The 17,859-nt window shown below is 39.9% G+C and overlaps 1 protein-coding gene across 1 annotated transcript in view; it reads right to left on the minus strand.

Moving 5' to 3' along the window:
• Window positions 1-17,859, minus strand: part of CDH2 (cadherin 2) — a 110,195-nt gene that overhangs the window by 22,870 nt on the left and 69,466 nt on the right. The window contains exons 3-11 of the mRNA XM_009647677.2: window positions 16,908-17,134; window positions 14,930-15,076; window positions 13,661-13,816; window positions 11,635-11,779; window positions 10,426-10,598; window positions 5,477-5,614; window positions 4,932-5,117; window positions 2,410-2,666; window positions 837-979 (exon numbers count right to left, since the gene is read on the minus strand). Of these exons, the coding sequence (XP_009645972.1) occupies window positions 837-979; window positions 2,410-2,666; window positions 4,932-5,117; window positions 5,477-5,614; window positions 10,426-10,598; window positions 11,635-11,779; window positions 13,661-13,816; window positions 14,930-15,076; window positions 16,908-17,134 (1,572 nt within the window). The remainder of the gene's footprint in view (window positions 1-836; window positions 980-2,409; window positions 2,667-4,931; window positions 5,118-5,476; window positions 5,615-10,425; window positions 10,599-11,634; window positions 11,780-13,660; window positions 13,817-14,929; window positions 15,077-16,907; window positions 17,135-17,859) is intronic.

Raw genomic sequence — 17,859 nt, forward strand, 5'->3', positions numbered from 1 at the left:
TAAATTCTTTCTAAGACTGCCTGACTTTCAGCACACTACTTCTAGACATTCTTGCTATCCATATCGAATGTGTGATGCTTCCGTAAACCTTGCTAAAAGTCACACATTTATGTGAACATGTGGCACTGAATTTCTCAGTATAATTAGCAATGGTCGTCATTCTCCCCACCTCCCGCCCTAATCTTCCAGTTCTATTTAATTTTGTTCTCCAGAACAGAGCCAGAAGGATAGAAGTAGTTGATCTAGCTTTGTGATACTGTTACCAGTTTGCAAAATTTTACCATTTGTCTTCTCTCCAAAGTAAACAGCCCCAGTGTTTCAGTTTTCCCCTCTAATGCAAGAACAGTCCTAACTGCACCTGTCCATCTTTCTGGTATCAGCTATGAACAGCACAGTACCCCAGCCGAACCCGAAGGACTCGTTTCTGAGCAAAGACTTGTTAATTGTCATTAACACACCGACAATGAAAAGACACTTTTCCCTCTGCACTGCTGTAGCCTGAATGTGGAAAAATACAATACCCCTCCCTCAACACATTACTCCCCATAATGTGCACTCATGCCATGCATTCACTCAGCCTACTCTACTCCTGTGCAGGTTTTTTCCGTTTTCTGTAAACTCGACTAATTAACGTACCCAAGCCAGTGCCTTTCTCCAAACTCATAGAATTATTTTTCAGCCCACTTCCCAAGTAGCTGGGAAATATACTGATAGTAATACAGACTTCAGACTGGATGTATTCCAAGCATATCTTGTTCTCTGCCCTCCTAAAATTGAATGCCATTCCACTGCACAGAAGAAAGCTTTTTGAAAACATATACGATGTTGATACATACCATTATCAGAAGCAAGAAATGTTGCATTATACATATTGTTTTGCACGTATATTGACTCTCTGTCCAGAACAGCTGTAGTAGTAATTTGTCCATTAACAGGGTCAATTTTCAGCCAGTTTGCAGGATCTGAAAGTTTTGAGTACCTGTGTATTTGATCACAAGAAGTGTTACTTTTTCTGCCAACATAAATATTGACAACAAAGACAATATTAGGATTTTAATTTGTATTCTGAACACATTTTTGGAATTTGGAGAGAATATTTCACAAATTTCCATTTATTAAGCCTTGTTGTTAAAATTCTTGAAAACATGCATTACAAACAGTCCCACATTTAGATTCTTAAAGTGCCCTGCCATGCAAACTATCATGTAACTGGAGTAAATGATACAATTACCATAAACTATACACCATTCATATTCAGACTCAATTAAAATATTTCATTAAGGATCCCACTTGCTGATTCGATACCTACAGAACTGTTCATACTAACTTTTGTTTTATTAGAGTGCTGAGAGCAGGAGAGAGGTAACAATGGTTAAAGAGTGTTAGAGGAGCACTAACTCTCATTGTTCTAGTGCTTCCAATATCACTTAAAGTTAATTTTTTAGAGGCCCTGGTTTTACTGTATGCTTCTCATATTAATTTGAAAGAGGAGTGTCCTTCAAAATCATCCTTCTATGTGATAAATTTGCCCTTTGACATTAATCAAGTGCAAGCTATCTTAGGTCATTAAAAATGCATATATCCTTAAGTCCTCATGCTATCATGTCAATGATGGTTATGTCCAGAAATGAGCAAAATATCAGCAACAGCTAACCAAAATTCAGAGAAAATAAAATTGTAAGAACCTTGATTTTGAAAGGAAAGACAGAAAGAGGTTTGGAGTTTCCTCCGCAAGAGCTAAAAAATCTGTTGGAGAAGCTAGGAACCCGAGTACTGGCCCAAGGCTAGTCACTGTGCCTTAGCTTTGCAGTCAGTGACCATGTTTTAAACGAGGTATGCAAAAATGTATTTTATGATTTCCATGTTTTATCCTCTCCACTTTTCTCATTTAGCATAGTTTTACACATTAGACAAATTATGATCACGGCTATCAGTACAAGAGTTCACAGATGGACAACAACAGCATTTTGCATTGTGGGAGAATAAATGCGAAGAAAACCCTTAAGATTTGGTCAACAATCTGACGTGGTTTTGCTGCTCTGTCAAAATTACTGGTTAATTTAAATTGCAAATGATCTCAGTTCACACAAGCATGTGTCTGCTCTGACTGAATTTGTTGGGATGCCACGTATACTTTAACACAGGTGCATAACTTCATTCTACCTTGATGTAGTGGGTCTTAGCACTAGAAGACGAGCCAGCTTACACATCCATGAATGCTGGCCAGGTCACCTCTACAGCCAAAAATCCCTTTAGAAACAGCTGCACAAAAGCTACAGGAGGTATTGGTATAGCTGTGTGCTATGGTATATGCAGTCATTTCATATGCAGTGTCTTTGCTCCCCACCCATTCTCCAACACAGATATTGCATTCCAATTGTTAAGTAATTACAAAATGTTTATATAGACCTTAGAGAGGTTTGCTGCATGTAACGATCTGGGTCCTGAGCAGTAAAAGTTGTCAACACGCTACCAGCAAGCAGCCCTTCTTCTTGACGTACAAGCTTAGGGTTTGGAACAAAATATGGGCTCTCATTCACATCAATAACCGTAATGGACACGGTTGCTGTTGACTGAGGAGGATGCTGAATCCCCTTAGCCAAAGGCACTTGATTTTCCGCAGCTACAGTAAGTACGAACATCCTGTTGGTCTCGAAGTCAATAGGCTGGGAAAAGCAAGGAGCAGGAAGCGTTAACATTTACTGACAATAGTCATGGACACACAATAACAGTTTTACTTTAAAGCACATTTTTAAACATTACTTGTACTACTTTTCTCAAAAAGGAGCACAGATCAGTGTAACACCTCAACACGAGACTGGGTTGGGGTTTTGCTTAGCAGCAGCAGTTTTGAAGCCGAAACAGCTAGAAAGCTTGTCATTCTTGGATTTAATTTACTCTGGTACTGCCATTAGCTGGTAACTGAGAAAATGTGTAGTTTCATCAGAAGATGATTTAGGAACTCCCAGCTTTGTGTCAGGCACTCACATGAGCAGATGTGCCTCCTGAGGAGCTCTCCCGCAGAGAGTAACCTGCCTCTCTCTATTATGAGGATGAAGGTTTCCTTCAAACAAGATCATGACCATACCTAGCCCCATAGATCAGAGATTCCCATGCCCTTAACATTTCACTAGATTTTGTAATCCCAGCTAATCCCACTGCTGGTATACCTACAGCTCCCATCTTTAGAGTCTGGACAACCTTCAGTCTGGGGGCCTCCTCGCTAAGCCACAGGTCCAATTAAGGAGGAGTAAAACCAGTTTGAGGCTAGAGTTCCTCTGTCGTACTGCACAGGGGGAAGCGTTCCCCAAGACCTGATTCGCCTTAGTACTAAGCACTTTCTACTAGCACCGACTGTAGACATGAAGGAAGCCTGTACTGTACAGGGGCCGTTGGCACGTGACAGTAGGAAGTCAGTGACAAGAGACAATCCAATCTTCATTACAGGTTGACAGATCAACTCATTGCACTGCCAATAAAAACTGCAGGCAGGCTTCCAACTCTTTGCATGTCTGGGTGCTCAGAGGAGTGCTGCTGGCCAGGCTGCAGAACTGCCATTTACCACCTCAGGCTGATCTTCTATGCTGTTTAAGAGCCTCTAATTTCAGATGGTATAGCTGGCCCCCTTCCGAATGGGCCCATCATTCCCTTGCATTTGTAGGAAAAAGTTCCTTTCCCAAAGAGGCTCCCACATACTGCTACTCTGTTGTTAAACCAGGTCTGATGTAGCAAAGCACTGAGATACTCTGGCAGTACAGGGGATAGAATTTGTTAAAAATAAATTTGTAAGTGAGCAAAGCTACATCAAACAGCTTAGAGATCTGGAATCTTATGCTTGCTTCTCTTTATAATACTTTAGTTTAATCTAAGCATTTTTTAAATTCGCTTTTCCAGACATTTCTAGTTTGATACCATTCCTAGATCTGAAAAAAATGCTTATGGGCCCAATTACAAAGCCCAGACACTCACATAATTCTTGCTGGAAGACTGCAATATCACAATTGGTACCTCTGGGTAAGTGCAGTTATAAAACAGACAGTTCTTAAAAAAAACAAGCTAGGGTGAACTACCACTACAGCTGTACAGAAATTGTATCTTTTTCTCACCTAGATACTGAAAAACCAAGATACTGAGAAGAAGAAAAAAAAAAGGTGGGGGGTGGGGGTGGGGAGGGAGGTGCATGTTTTAATTTCCAAATGGGAACATTGGCATCTCGCACTTGATTTTGTAAGTGGATCAGCCAAAACCAGAACAGGCCAACTCAGAGATGAGACACTTATCAGAGGGCCATGACGAAAGTTGGCTACTGCCTGGCAGGTTTAATTATAGAACCGCATTGTTATTATCACTTGAAATAAGTCACCCCTCAACACAGAGCTGTGTTGGCTAGAGAATGAAGATAGACAGGTTATTCCATAAAAGGTATTTAAATGGAGCTTTAAAAATAGCCAGTCTTTAAAAGCCTCTTGTAGAAGTAGCTTCCCACCTATCACTTCTTCCTCTCTGATTGTGCCTTGACTGCCTATATCTGTTCCTTAGCGGGAACGTGTTGACATAAAACCCACAGACAACAAGCATGACTATTAATGGAGGCCAGGAGGTAGGAAGCTGTTCCTTTACACCAGCAACAAATACCAAGCAAATGCTTTTTCACAAACTAATTCCTGTATTTTGGCAAATAAAGCTTCAAAATCTGTCATTTTCAACAACCTAGCCTGATTTTTAAAACTGATCAGCTGGAATACTACTCATAGCGCAAGCGAGGAAATGCTCCAAGAGATGGATGGCTTACTTCCACAAGACAGACGATGCCCATCCATTTTACTTTCCAGACTTGTGCTGGCCTCAGGAGTTCGCATTTTTCCCCCCCCTCAGTGTTCTCCCACTTCTTCCATCTCTGCTTCATTCTCTGAGGCGCAAGCATCTCTTACCTTCACAACAGTCACCAGCCCATCATTACTGTTGGGATCGGTCAGGATGGTAAATCGACCTGTCGGGTCTCCTCCGGTCATTCGGTACATCGCATTCCACGCAGGCGTGTGGGGCTGATCTTTATCCGTTACCGTCAGATTCGCTACGATCACATCCACCCTGTTTTCCGGCACTTCCCCATAGAACTGCAAAGAACAAGAAAGCATTTTACCTCGGCTGCAGAAGCACACGAGAGCCATGCCATACTGAACATTCATCAACGTTAGGGAGCACATCTCTCTTCACCGGAGCCCTAACAATTTATCTAATAAAGTTTACCTGAGGCCACCCAGAAAACTGATGGTTTGATTCCCTTGTCAGCTTTTGCCTTTTGGCCTAAGCAGAAACTGTATCTAAGGGATATATATTCCGCGCATATTTCAATTCTGCCTGCCAGTACACTATTTAATAAGTAATAAATATTTACTGTCTGTGAATATAATGAGGAAAGCGGGGAAGGTTTATAAATATGCACGTCCTTCAGTTACTCCCACCCTGTACTTACAGTCATGGCGGTGAACTCTGGAGGATTGTCATTGACATCTGTCACAGTGATGACAGCAGTTGCTGTGTTTGAAAGACCATATGTTGGGTTTCCTTCCATGTCCGTAGCTTGAATTATTAATGTATATTGTTGTACTTTCTAAAACACAAAATGACATCAACATAAGTTTTAGACAAAACTAACATTACCATAGGACAGCAGGTGTTTCCAAAATTGCACTTCGTTAAGCCTATCACACTGTTTATTCGAGTTAGCATCACCTGAAATGACAGGAGGAAAAGCCTGTGCCACAGGAATACAGCACCGGGTTGCATCCCGCTACGCTGAACTACCGCTCGATTTTCTTCAAATACCACCGAGACAAGAGCAGACTGCCTGCTTCCTACTCTCAAAATCAAAAACCACTTTATACAGTTAATGTTATTATCACAGACTTAACAACGCTTTTCAAATGGGGAAAAACCAAGAGTGCGGTTTATACTAAAACAGGGTAAGTCCTCAAAAGCATTTGAGAGAGCTGAGCCAAGGTAGGTTTGTTGGCCAAACGGCCCCAACTGCCAAGGTTTTGTTTCAACCAAGCCCAAGTATAAAACTGCTGTTGCAACATTTTGCGATTGCTATGGAAACCGAAGATGTCAACGCTAACAGAGACAAGTAAGGGCACTGGGAGAAAGGGGGAGGGAACCACCACACGGGCTATTTCCAAAAACGTTAAACCCCCCCCCCGGCCGAAGATGGCCGCCGCTGCGGCCTCCTCCTCCGTATGTGCCAACACTAACGCCCCCCCCACCCAATACCACCGAGACAAGAGCAGACTGCCTGCTTCCTACTCTCAAAATCAAAAACCACTTTATACAGTTAATGTTATTATCACAGACTTAACAACGCTTTTCAAATGGGGAAAAACCAAGAGTGCGGTTTATACTAAAACAGGGTAAGTCCTCAAAAGCATTTGAGAGAGCTGAGCCAAGGTAGGTTTGTTGGCCAAACGGCCCCAACTGCCAAGGTTTTGTTTCAACCAAGCCCAAGTATAAAACTGCTGTTGCAACATTTTGCGATTGCTATGGAAACCGAAGATGTCAACGCTAACAGAGACAAGTAAGGGCACTGGGAGAAAGGGGGAGGGAACCACCACACGGGCTATTTCCAAAAACGTTAAACCCCCCCCCGGTAACGTCCCCCCCAGCCAGGCGCTCTGCTCTCCTGTCACGGCTGGAGCGGGGCCAGGGCTCCCTCAAGCACAAGAAATGCCTGACTGAGACCTGACCTCAAACTGATTAGAAGTTTAAAACAAAGTCGCCAGGGTTGTGTTTAAAAAAAAAAAAAAAAAAAAGCCGCTTAGGAAGGTATTTTTTGTGTAGAGTTGCTGAGATGCTGATTTTAACCCATCAACGGTTTCTACCACGAAATGCAAATATTGTGTATGCTTTTTCATTTGCCAGTTCAGTTTCCCAGTTCGGAAAGAGCTAGGTGTTATCATTCAGTTCTTTCCAAAAAAAAAATGCACAAACATTAGCAGCTGCTATTACTTTGAAACATCACTTTCATGAATGGTTTACTAACACTGGCAAAAAAACCTTCTGGCAAAATAAAAATACTTAAAGAAAAGCATGGTTCTTCTGCTCAGTACCTTATTTTTCTCCACTACTTAAAGACTGTGGTATACGACAGATGACTTCTCATGGAAGGTGTTCACTAAACTGACTACGGATACTGATACAAAACATAAGCAAGGACAATTCCACAGACAATGTCTAACTTAATTTCAAATTTTGGCCAGACATAATGGTTATGCACACTTCCAAGCAGCAAACATGAGCCACTGAATAAAAAAAAAAAAAAACCCTTTTAAAATAAACTGTATGAATCTATCTCCCACTGAAGATAATTTATGCTCATGTCCTCTTTCACAAAGGAACCCCTACAACACACCTCAAATGTGTATTACTGCATATGCCTCCCACGGTTCTTTAAAAAAGCAAGACTCTTTATAAAGAAGTGCAATGTATGTGTCTAATAATACATAAATACGTATATGAATTCTGGCTTGGAAAATATACTTGCAAAGTGACCTTCAAAAGGCTTAAATAAACATCCTAAAGGTTTCCTTCACGACACCAACAAGAGAAGCAGTGACAAGGGAATCAAAGAAATACTTTTACCACTTTCATCTCAGAAAAAAATATACTTTACTTATTGTGAAGCAATAAAATCTAGAGCAGTATTGAAGCAAGTCTTGCAGCCAGATGATTCTACGTTATTGAAACAGCAGGTGCTTCTAATTCATCTGGGTCTTAACACATTGAGCCCAAGAAGCAAATTTCATTAAGGAAACTCCATTATTATTACATGGAGACTCAACTTCCATACAATCTTCTTATTTAATTCCAACAGAAGCAGCACACTAGAAACTGCCCCCAAAAGTGCCCCAAAAGACAGCGTATATGTGGTTTTGTTTGTTTTCCCCTGCTTCCAGCACTCACATACAGAAGATCAACTGCTGGAAATGAAATTTCAGAAATCAACAAGTGCAAAACTTTCCAAGCATGGTGAAACTGGGGGAGGTGGCTCTCCTCTATTAACTGCGGCTTGAGAAGGAGCCAGGAATAAGCTGTGGAGCATCTGTCAGCAGCCTGCACGGAGACTTTGCAGCAACACATCCAAAACCAAACTGGCAGCTTCAAGAAAGAACGCAGACCTCATCAGGTCACATCTTTCCACTTCAACATAGGCCAAATAAAAGAGCACTTCACTGAATTAACCTCACGTGAGGCAGGAATGTCAGCGTGTAAAGTTAAGTACCCTGCCCGACTTCCTTAGCACCTCCAGCAGTAAGGCAGATGTTTTAACGCTGAAGTGAATTCCACAGCAATAGTGGGAAGAAATAAGAACAGCTGGATCTCATGAAAGAGCATCTTTTGCATAGCAAGTGAAAGACAACCTCTGCCTTTAGCCGAGTCCCCTACCTCCTGAGCATGCTAGCACAGGTAATGCATTGTCCATGTTAACCTAAAACACCAGCAGATGAGGAATGCTATCAGAGGAAACCACTCTTTTTTTTTTTTTTATTTTTTTGGGAATGCTTACACTTCTGTCGCTACAAATAATGGGTCACATAATTTGCTAATTTAGAATTCTGTCTAGCACTTTATGAGCCTAATTAGGGCTTTACAAAGAGAGTCAAGACTTCAAGAAAAGGGCAGAATGGCAGAAGCGGGTAGCCCAGCTGAGGTTCATGGACAACAAGGAGCCTTGTGCAACAAGGCACTACCCAGCCCACTGTCAGAAGACCTGCTCTATTCAAATCTGGCTTTCTAGACTCCTGGTCGTTTTAATTTAACTGACTTCCACAAAATGACTCAGGAAATGAAGGAAGCAGAGCAATGGCTTGGGAAGGAAACCATTTTATCTCATATTAGTGTAATTTAATATTTGAATGATTTAACATTAATCATTAATATTCAACATGAGCAAGAAATGTTTATAAATACTCATCTGGGTATCAGTAGAGTGATCCATCAGGAAAACTGATGGCAAATGACAAAGCTTTTCCAACTGTTAATGTGAGGGCCTAAGCTCCCACAGACAGCTGGTTTCTTCTAAGTTAAATCACTCCAGTACAGCTAGTCACTAAGTAATAAAATTCAAGAGTCGTCGCTACGTCCTTCTGAAAGTTCACCTGTCAAAGATGACCAGGGGATTTTAAAAACAAGGGCAAAGCTGCCCATCATTCTTTTAATTTAATAGGGCAATACTGTAAAGTTCAGGGTTTTCCTTTCCTCAAATCAATCCTCTTCAAAGCCAACTTAAATAGAATGAATGTTAATAAAACTTTAAAAATTAATTGCAATATCTAACAGTCTGTTTAGCTTTTCAAATCTTCTGATTGCCCCTTTCAAACTGAAACGCATCAGAATATTAATAGCCAACTGAGAGCAGCAGAAAGTATTTTTGTTCTCCATTTTAAATAAGTATAAGCAAACAGCTAAAAGCTGAACAGCAAATCCAGTTTAAAAAACCTTCAGATTTAATGAGCTAAAATGAGCTTAGTAAAACAGAAGTTGAAACAAGATGTGTTGAAATAAGATTTGTTTGGATTGTATAGCTTGTTTATAAAATAATGCTTATCTCTTCTGAACTTTCCAAGTGGTTCAAAAGCACAGTTAGTTCATTGACACATCTGGAGTTGGAAGGGAAAATCTTTTTATTTCCACCTCACAGATGGGTGAACCACAGCAGAGGATCTGGCACCCTCCTTCTCCAGTGGTGGGCACGGTGAAGAACTGTCTAAACACAACAGGACTTACCCAGCACATAGCAGGGAATTACTGACAGTCAGACTTTTTTTTTTATTATTTTTTAAAGAGGTTTTGAATGTGTGTCCAGGCCTTGAGACAAGTCTCTATCTGCAGTTTCCAGTACCGACTGGTTTATTTCTTGGTAATATTTTTCCTGGTTTATTTTGATAAGCAAATCACTGCAAACCTAGCAGCCAGAAGATTTCAAGTATTTACCACCTCTCTGTGAAGAGCAAGGAAGAGGACAGAAGCTCTCCTGGAGCTTCCAAAATAAATAAAATATACAGCCAACTCCATTTTCCGTCTACTCTTTGCCTGTGGAGCTCAGTAAGAGGAAAGGGCTGGAGGTGAGGAACACCTCCCATCTCGGCACCCAGGCCAAACATCCGAGGTCTTTGCATCTCTCTGCTTCAGTGTGTACCTTACAAACAGGCTTTTGAGACAAGATCCTTTCCACAACCCCATGGAACCAAGAGCAACTACACATACAGAACGTGTGGGTCCAATTTTTATCCCCATCCTAATCTCCTCTTTCCCAGGGAGAAAGTTCAGACCGGGAAGGGAGGGAAGTAGTTGTAAGTTACTAGCAGAAAATGTTCTTCTTCACAATATTAAGTACAATTCAGCCTACAGGATTAAGACCTGCCATACCTCTCTGTCAAGCCCAGCTGCTACGGTGATAATGTCACCGGTCTCGTTGTTGATTGTAAACATGTTTGGAGAGGGGCTGCTTGGGGCCTGTGACAAGATTCTGTATCTCAGCATCCCATTCTGTGCATTGGGATCATCAGCATCGATGGCAGTAACAGTCATCACGTAGGTTCCTAGCAGCAGGATAAATAATTGATGTTATATAAACACTTTACTCAGATTACACAAGATCACTTACAAGCAATGGTCAAAGCATGTATTTCTTTTGGTAAACTCCTCACATTCCTTCTCTTACTTAAAACAAACTGGTTAAACCCAAGACTCACCAACAGAGTAATTAAAATACATAAAAGGAGATAAAAATACTTTGTGTTTATAAAATATCAGATTTGCTTAGAACTGAAGAAGCTCCATAAACAATGAAATCCTACAGTTCTGCCATAAATAACATTACTGTAACAACAAAGTTCCTCGCATTTAGATAAAAATGTTATTAATTGGGCCAAAGGAAACACACTTAATTTTCAGAATTGGTGCACATACTGATAGTGATTGAAAATCAATGTAAATAATACTCTTTCAAAGGCTTTTGAGATGCATGTTCTTTTCATCTCAAATGCCAAGTCAACACTGCAAAGTGAGAAAATACATTTCTTGTGCTAACCTTTCTAGAAAATTCATTTTGCACTACTGACAAATTAAGAAAGTGGTTTCACCTATAGTGCAAACTTCAGTCTGAGCCAATTAGAAATTTAATGAGATGTGAACAACATTTAGGGTTTTCTCGAGAATTCAAACAAAACTGTTTGATTTCAAGTGCCAGTATTTCCAAAGCCTCTGAGATTCAGAACTAGAACTGGATCTGCTGATACTTCAGAAGTCTCTTATACCCTGAGCTGTCAACTAAATGAACATCAATGGCTATCATGAACGTAACTGTAAGAACTGTGACACTATAAATAGGATTTTCAAAAACCGGAACCTAAAAGTCATATTCCTAAAGAATTCTCTGTTTTAGTTTATGTTCTTTCGGAAATTAATCCTAGTATGCTAAAAAGTGAATTAAAATAAGGTGAAACAGTAAGACAGTATGCGAGATTTTGCTCACCACCCTAATAAGACACCTATAAAAGTGTTACAAGGTCTGAAGTCACCCCCTTCATCGCTTTCAAAATGTTATTGCATACACTTTGACAGCCTGTGCATTACCTGGCTTTGATCCTTCAGGGACTGTCCCATTCCAAACCTGATGTAAGAATTCAGGTCTATTGTCATTCATGTCAATGACATTAATAACAATGTCAATAGGATTTTCCACCTGGTTTCCATTTACATCCACTGCGTGTGCTCTCAGCTGCAAAAATCATTAAAAGTATTAGAATTTGCACAACATACAGTCACAAATAGATACAATAATGGTGGCAGGAAGTTTTGAGGCCAGACATTTTTAGCTCAATGTATTTTGTTATCTGCCACTGCTCCCTCTTATCGACCATTTGAATTTTCAAGTTGCTAATGGAACTGCTGTTCAGGCTTCTAAACTATTCTAAGCTGCAGGCTTACTTCTTTGATTTGCCAAAAGTTATTTTGAATCATGTAATTTCGATGAATAACAATGCCTACTGTAGTTTATAAATCTGTTTTTAATAATGAACGTTAAGACTCTAGAAATATTCAGATTTATATCAAACAGATAGCAACTATTAACAATACATAGGGAACGAACACTGGCATCACTTTCAAAAATTCTTTACTGATATTATGGATATTAAATAGACATGAATGCATAGGAAAAACATATAGAATAGATTTGTGTTACCCAAACACCAAGGCAAGGTTTGTGATAAATCACAGTCAGTAAACACACTGAAATTCCAGGCTAAAATTACGCTAAGTTTATGGACTGAGTTTCAAAGATACTGAGACACTTAAATTTAATGCCCTGATTGTCAAAAAGGACAGAGTAACTACCTCTGACAGTCAGGTTTACCTAAATCATCTGAAATTGGACAGCCAGAAAAAAAAAAAAGGAACACAGTACTTTTTGCAAATTTAAACCTATGCATCCAGGCCAGAACCTGGCAATTGTTAGGCAAAAGAGCAACTTTCTCCTAGAGTAGTCCTACTGGAGCCCATTATATATATTTATATATATCTCTCCACACACACACACACACACACATCTTCTGGCTACAAACCTACCAGAAAGGAGCAAGAGGGCATTATTAACTCACCACTCTGGAAATGACTCATATAAATGTAAATTCCTAACTCAGTAAATCTTGAATTGTCAATGCCAAATTATCAGTAAAAATCTTACCAGAAAGGAGCAAAAGGGCGTTATTAACTCACCTCTGGGAATGACTCATATAAATGTAAATTCTAAAGTCAGTAAATCTTGAACTGCCAATGCCAAATTATCAGTAAAAATCTTATGGATGACAGAGCTGTTGTGCTCTTGTGAGAGCCATTCCTGCCTCCCCCCAGATGCCTCCTGCTGCCTCCTCTGTTTGGGAGCATCACTGGAAGGGCTTCCTGGGGAGCTGAGGCAAGGAGTGTTTTAATCCACGACATGCTGGAAACTCTCTCTAGGAGCTGTGCGATTTCTGTAACCATTTCAGCATGGTCTCTCAAAAGCAGAGACAACTTTAGGTCACAGCCTGGTCTCCCCCCTTCCTTCAAACCTTTTTTTTTTCCACTAATACTGGAATCCATGGTCTACTTTGTCAATTTCTTTAGAGCAAAGAATATAATTTTTGTAAGCTGACAGACCTAATTTACAGTTCCATTAAAATGCTTAGATTTGCCCCTGAAAATGAAAATTGGTAGGTTATTCTTCCCATCCATTTCTCAAAACACTGCTGCTGCAGTTCTAATAGCAGTCATGTCCTAATTTAAGTTGCTGAATTAAAAGTAAACTTTTAAAAAAAATATACAATACAGTGCAGACTGTGATCAATGGGTTGTATTTGAAATATAAGCTACAGTATCCATATTTCAATCTTTTAAAATTACTTTATCTAAATACATTTAATCACTGTTTACGTATGTTAATGTGTTTAAGCTGCTTAAAAATAGTAAGAGTTAGCCTTAGTAAGTACAATAAATACAAATCTGCTACAAACTCTTCAAATCATATCTCATAGAAAACTAAATGCTGGCTGCTCAAGTCATGTTTGAAGCAGATGTTAATCTTCAATTTGATAATCTGATTTATGGTAAATTAAACTCTTACATGAAAAGAAGCAATCTGCTCCCGGTCTAAAGGCTTTGTCACAGACAGCTGTCCTGAGATGGGGTTGATGATGAAGATGCCTGTTGGAGGTTGGTCAGCTCCTGGACCAGTCACGCTGTACCGTAGCGAGAGGCTTTTATCACGATCGGACCTAATCTACATGTCAAAAAAGATAATGTTTACATTAGCTACAAACAGCCAGTGGATGGAACTGCTGCTCAGACAAGCAGCAGCTCTTTTCTTTTTTTTTTTTTTTTTTTCCCATCTTTAAGCTAAACTTGTAAAAATAATTATTCTGGAAATGATACCAAGTTAGTATAAAGCTTGAGGTTTTCAACTGCACTCTCTGTTTGTCAGAAAGCCGATCAATGAGTTTTCAGGAACATAAAAATATCCCTGCTTATTTCTGATAATAGGATGAATTGTATTAAACCAATACAAATAAGTATTCTTACCTTAAACAGCATTGTTTAGATCCTAAAGAAAACATACTATCACAAAACTATGTAAAAATAATGCCTGGGTTTGGTTTTTTTCCCCCCTCCTACTGCATCTTCCCAGACCAAAGCTACAGACTGTCTTCTGCTATTGGCAGTAGCCCTTTAGAAACTCACTGTTTTTGTTTAAAAACTGAACTTTGGTCTCATCTTCCAAGGAAAAAAATAAAGTGCATCTGTGAGGAGCAGGTGAATCACCAGCATGCATATCAACAAAGCAGAGGAAAACTATATCCTATCAACTTGGGCTCATGCTCTACCAAGTCCCAACAAATCCTTGTAGAAGGTGATGATGAACAACCAGTACCATGGTTGGAAGCCATCTCCTGTGCTGGGCTCCTGGAAATGGCCATGTCTGTGCTGCAGACTCCTATGGAGCAGCTAGCGTCCTCACCCCGTCACATCCCACTTCCTCCTGCCTCCTCCGGCACTCCTCCTCCTGCTCAGCCCTGCACCCAGGTGGAAAAACTCCAGTGCAGAAGACTGGAGAACTCCTGAACTGGCAGAGAGCATCCTTAACCTCTTAAGGAAGTTATCACAGCACCTACCACCCGAACCAAGGTCACCTTCCACCAGTACAGGAACATAGGGACAACTTCAAAAGAAAAACTTAGTAAATGCAGCCCAGCCCAATATGCGCAGAGGCAGCAACATAAACTAGCCCCAAAGACTCTGATAAACGTTTGGACTATGAACAAGACATCATTCACAAAAAGTATCTTCAAGAGCTCTCTGAGGGACCCTGAAACCACATTTGTATTAATTTCCTTACCCTAACTAGTTCTTGAGGAAAAGGTCCTCTGGAATTTTCTGGTAGGTTGATTGGAGGAATAACCCAGTCTCTCTTCTGCCTCTTCAGAGGGCTGCTGTGCTTGTATTGTTGCCATGGAAATATGATGTCTTCAGTTTTCTTTTGGTCCTTTCCCAGGTACAAGATAAAATTAAGCACATGTTAGAAGGAGAATTACTAGTAGACGTTATAAAATGACTCAGATACAATTACATAATTGACTGAAAGGCTGTCTTTCCTCTGTGTTCACAGACTGTTTTATTTGCGTTCTCAGTGCAGTATGAAAATAACCAGTATTATTTACAACCACACTGCAAAAATTTAAGAACTCCCTTTTCTTTTTTCCTCATTAAAGTTGGAGGAGAAATGGAATTATAAACCATTTATAATATGGCACTACTGTGTAAACTATTCTGCACTTTCTGAAAAGTAGTTAATATTTTGCAGAATTTAATATTATGCCTTTATGTATTTCTCATTAGCCAGAACTTCAGTTCAGGTAATGTGCTACTGTACATTAAATTTAGATCTGGGTGTGCTAAAATATAATTTGAGTTCCAAGAGAAATTTAATACATACTGGTAAGGAATGTCTCAAATATTTATGACCCTATTAAATCCCATAGAATTAATGCTGTAATTATTTTAAACCTATGTCAGCCATGATGGATGCAGTAGATGACCCACTTTACACATTGGGCATTAATCTCTGCTGGGTGTCAACATTCCCTTCCTATTCCCTTCTACATCTGCACTCATTTCAGCCTTTGGATGCCAGCACACATATAGCCACACTAGCTTGCTTAAGGGCAGAGATGGCAACAAAAACTGTTTCCAAATCTTTTAAGAGAAAAGGTTTTTTTAAAAAATGTAATCAAGTATGCCACAGAGTAGAAACAAATGACTCAACTGAAGGCCAGATTCCTCTACTCTGTATTCTGCTGATGGCAAGGATGCCTGAACTGTATCTCTGGAAACAACAGGGCATGCCCTGGCATACGTAGGCATCTGCTCTTTAACTAGGCTTTTACAGTCAAAACGATATTTCCTTTGTCAAAAACATGCCTTAGAAGATTTAAAACAATCATCAAGTAAGCGAACAAAAAGCTGAGGATTACACAGCTTTGGTCTCTAGTGTGTTCTCGGGAAAAATGTCTCGCATAACCACACTGTCTATTTTGACATGTTTAAAACTTTAATGTGTACCTATTACAAGTATGTTAATCTATTAATACATTTTGTTCCTTATTTCTAAACTAAGCACTTTGTAAGAGAAGGTAAGAAACAACAGGCAGCAAGCAATATAACATAAAAAGGCAGTAGACCTAATACTGTTTTCCTAAAGTAAATGCACTGTATTTGTATATTGCTAGGTTTGATTTTTGTTACAGTGTATGGTTTATCCTATGGCAGCTTCCAGCAGAGGGAGACTATCTTCCTTACCAAGTAGTGCTGGAATCATGAATAATTTACAATCTCCATTTGATTATGAAGGGACAAGACAAAGCCAATATTCCCTGCCAGAAATGCTTTCCTACTACTGCTATAAATCTACAGCTCCCATCTAATAAACGTGACCGATGCATTCTAACACAAATTTGTTTATTTTGTGGTTATATTTAACCGCTTGAATAAATACAGTAATACTTTCAAGCAATTTAAAATAAAGAAATGACCGTGTCTGACTTAGATTCAGGTATAAATCTCAAACTATACAAACAAAAAGCTCAAACAGAAATGAATCCTACACACTTAAACAGGCATGCCTTTCTGTGCCTTAGCAAAGCTACAGAATAATAGCCTATAAAAACGTTCCTCCTGAGGCTCCAGCTTTGCATGCACTAGTTGTCCATTAATAAAATGCCTCACGGAGAGGTACATGACAGACAGAATCAAATCCCTACTTTTAGGCCTGTTTGTGGAGATACATTTATACAGGCTGTATTTAGTTGTTGGTCTACCTTTTCCGAAGCCCCTGAGAAAGCTGGTTCAGGGGTTAGCTTCACTCTCATTTGCCATTCTTCCTGGGTTTCCTTGTCTTGAGCAGACACAACGAACTCCGTGGGCTCTGCTGAGAGTTGAAAGCTTCGCTCTGCATAGACCACACCATCTTCACCTACTCTGAAATCTTCTGGCTCACTGCTTCCAAAGTGTATTTTTTTGTTTCCATCACAGCTTCGAAATCTCACTGCAAAACAGACACAAAACGAAGAACAAAAATGAAAAAGCAGCCCACTTGAACTCAGTGTGACATAAAATGCATTAAGAACAAATATTCAAAAGCAGAAAGACTTAACTTGTTGCTGCTACTGTCACATGCAATTATGAGTTAAGACTTGTACTTTAGGGGTCAGTCCACATAACAGCAATATCTTTCCGTGGACTGGTAGGCAGTTTTTAACCTGAGACAGACTGCCTCCCTCCACCCCAGCAAGACAACCATTTCCTTCCACGTCCTATGCTACATTTAGGTAGGTTTCCAGTGGAACGGCTGCAAGAATTTGCACCTCAAGCCTCACAAAGATCCAGTCAAGTCAATTCATTAAAAACACTCAACAAATTTAATTACGTTGCAACCATAATTGCAAACACAACCATGCTTCCAGTGCCTTCTCTGCCAACGGAGGCAAGGCAGAAACCCAGAAGTACATTAAGAGATTAACTTCTGTGCCCAGCTCAGCCTGGGATTCAGCTGTATCATCTCCAGTAGGTCGCTTATGAGCTCTGGGCCTGAGTTTCCTCATCTACAAGAAGGAGGCAGCAGTAATACTTACCACACAGAGAAAAACCTAAGTTAAAGACTTCTCTACTTTTTTCTTTTTTCCCCCCAGCTATTTCATGTGCCACACATGTCCACTCATCTACTTCGGAGTTACCCATTCTTGTTTAATTTCCGCCCCCCCCCCCCCCCCC

Source organism: Egretta garzetta, unplaced genomic scaffold, assembly GCF_000687185.1.
Source record: "Egretta garzetta isolate BGI_Z169 unplaced genomic scaffold, ASM68718v1 scaffold229, whole genome shotgun sequence".
Lineage (NCBI taxonomy): Eukaryota > Metazoa > Chordata > Aves > Pelecaniformes > Ardeidae > Egretta > Egretta garzetta.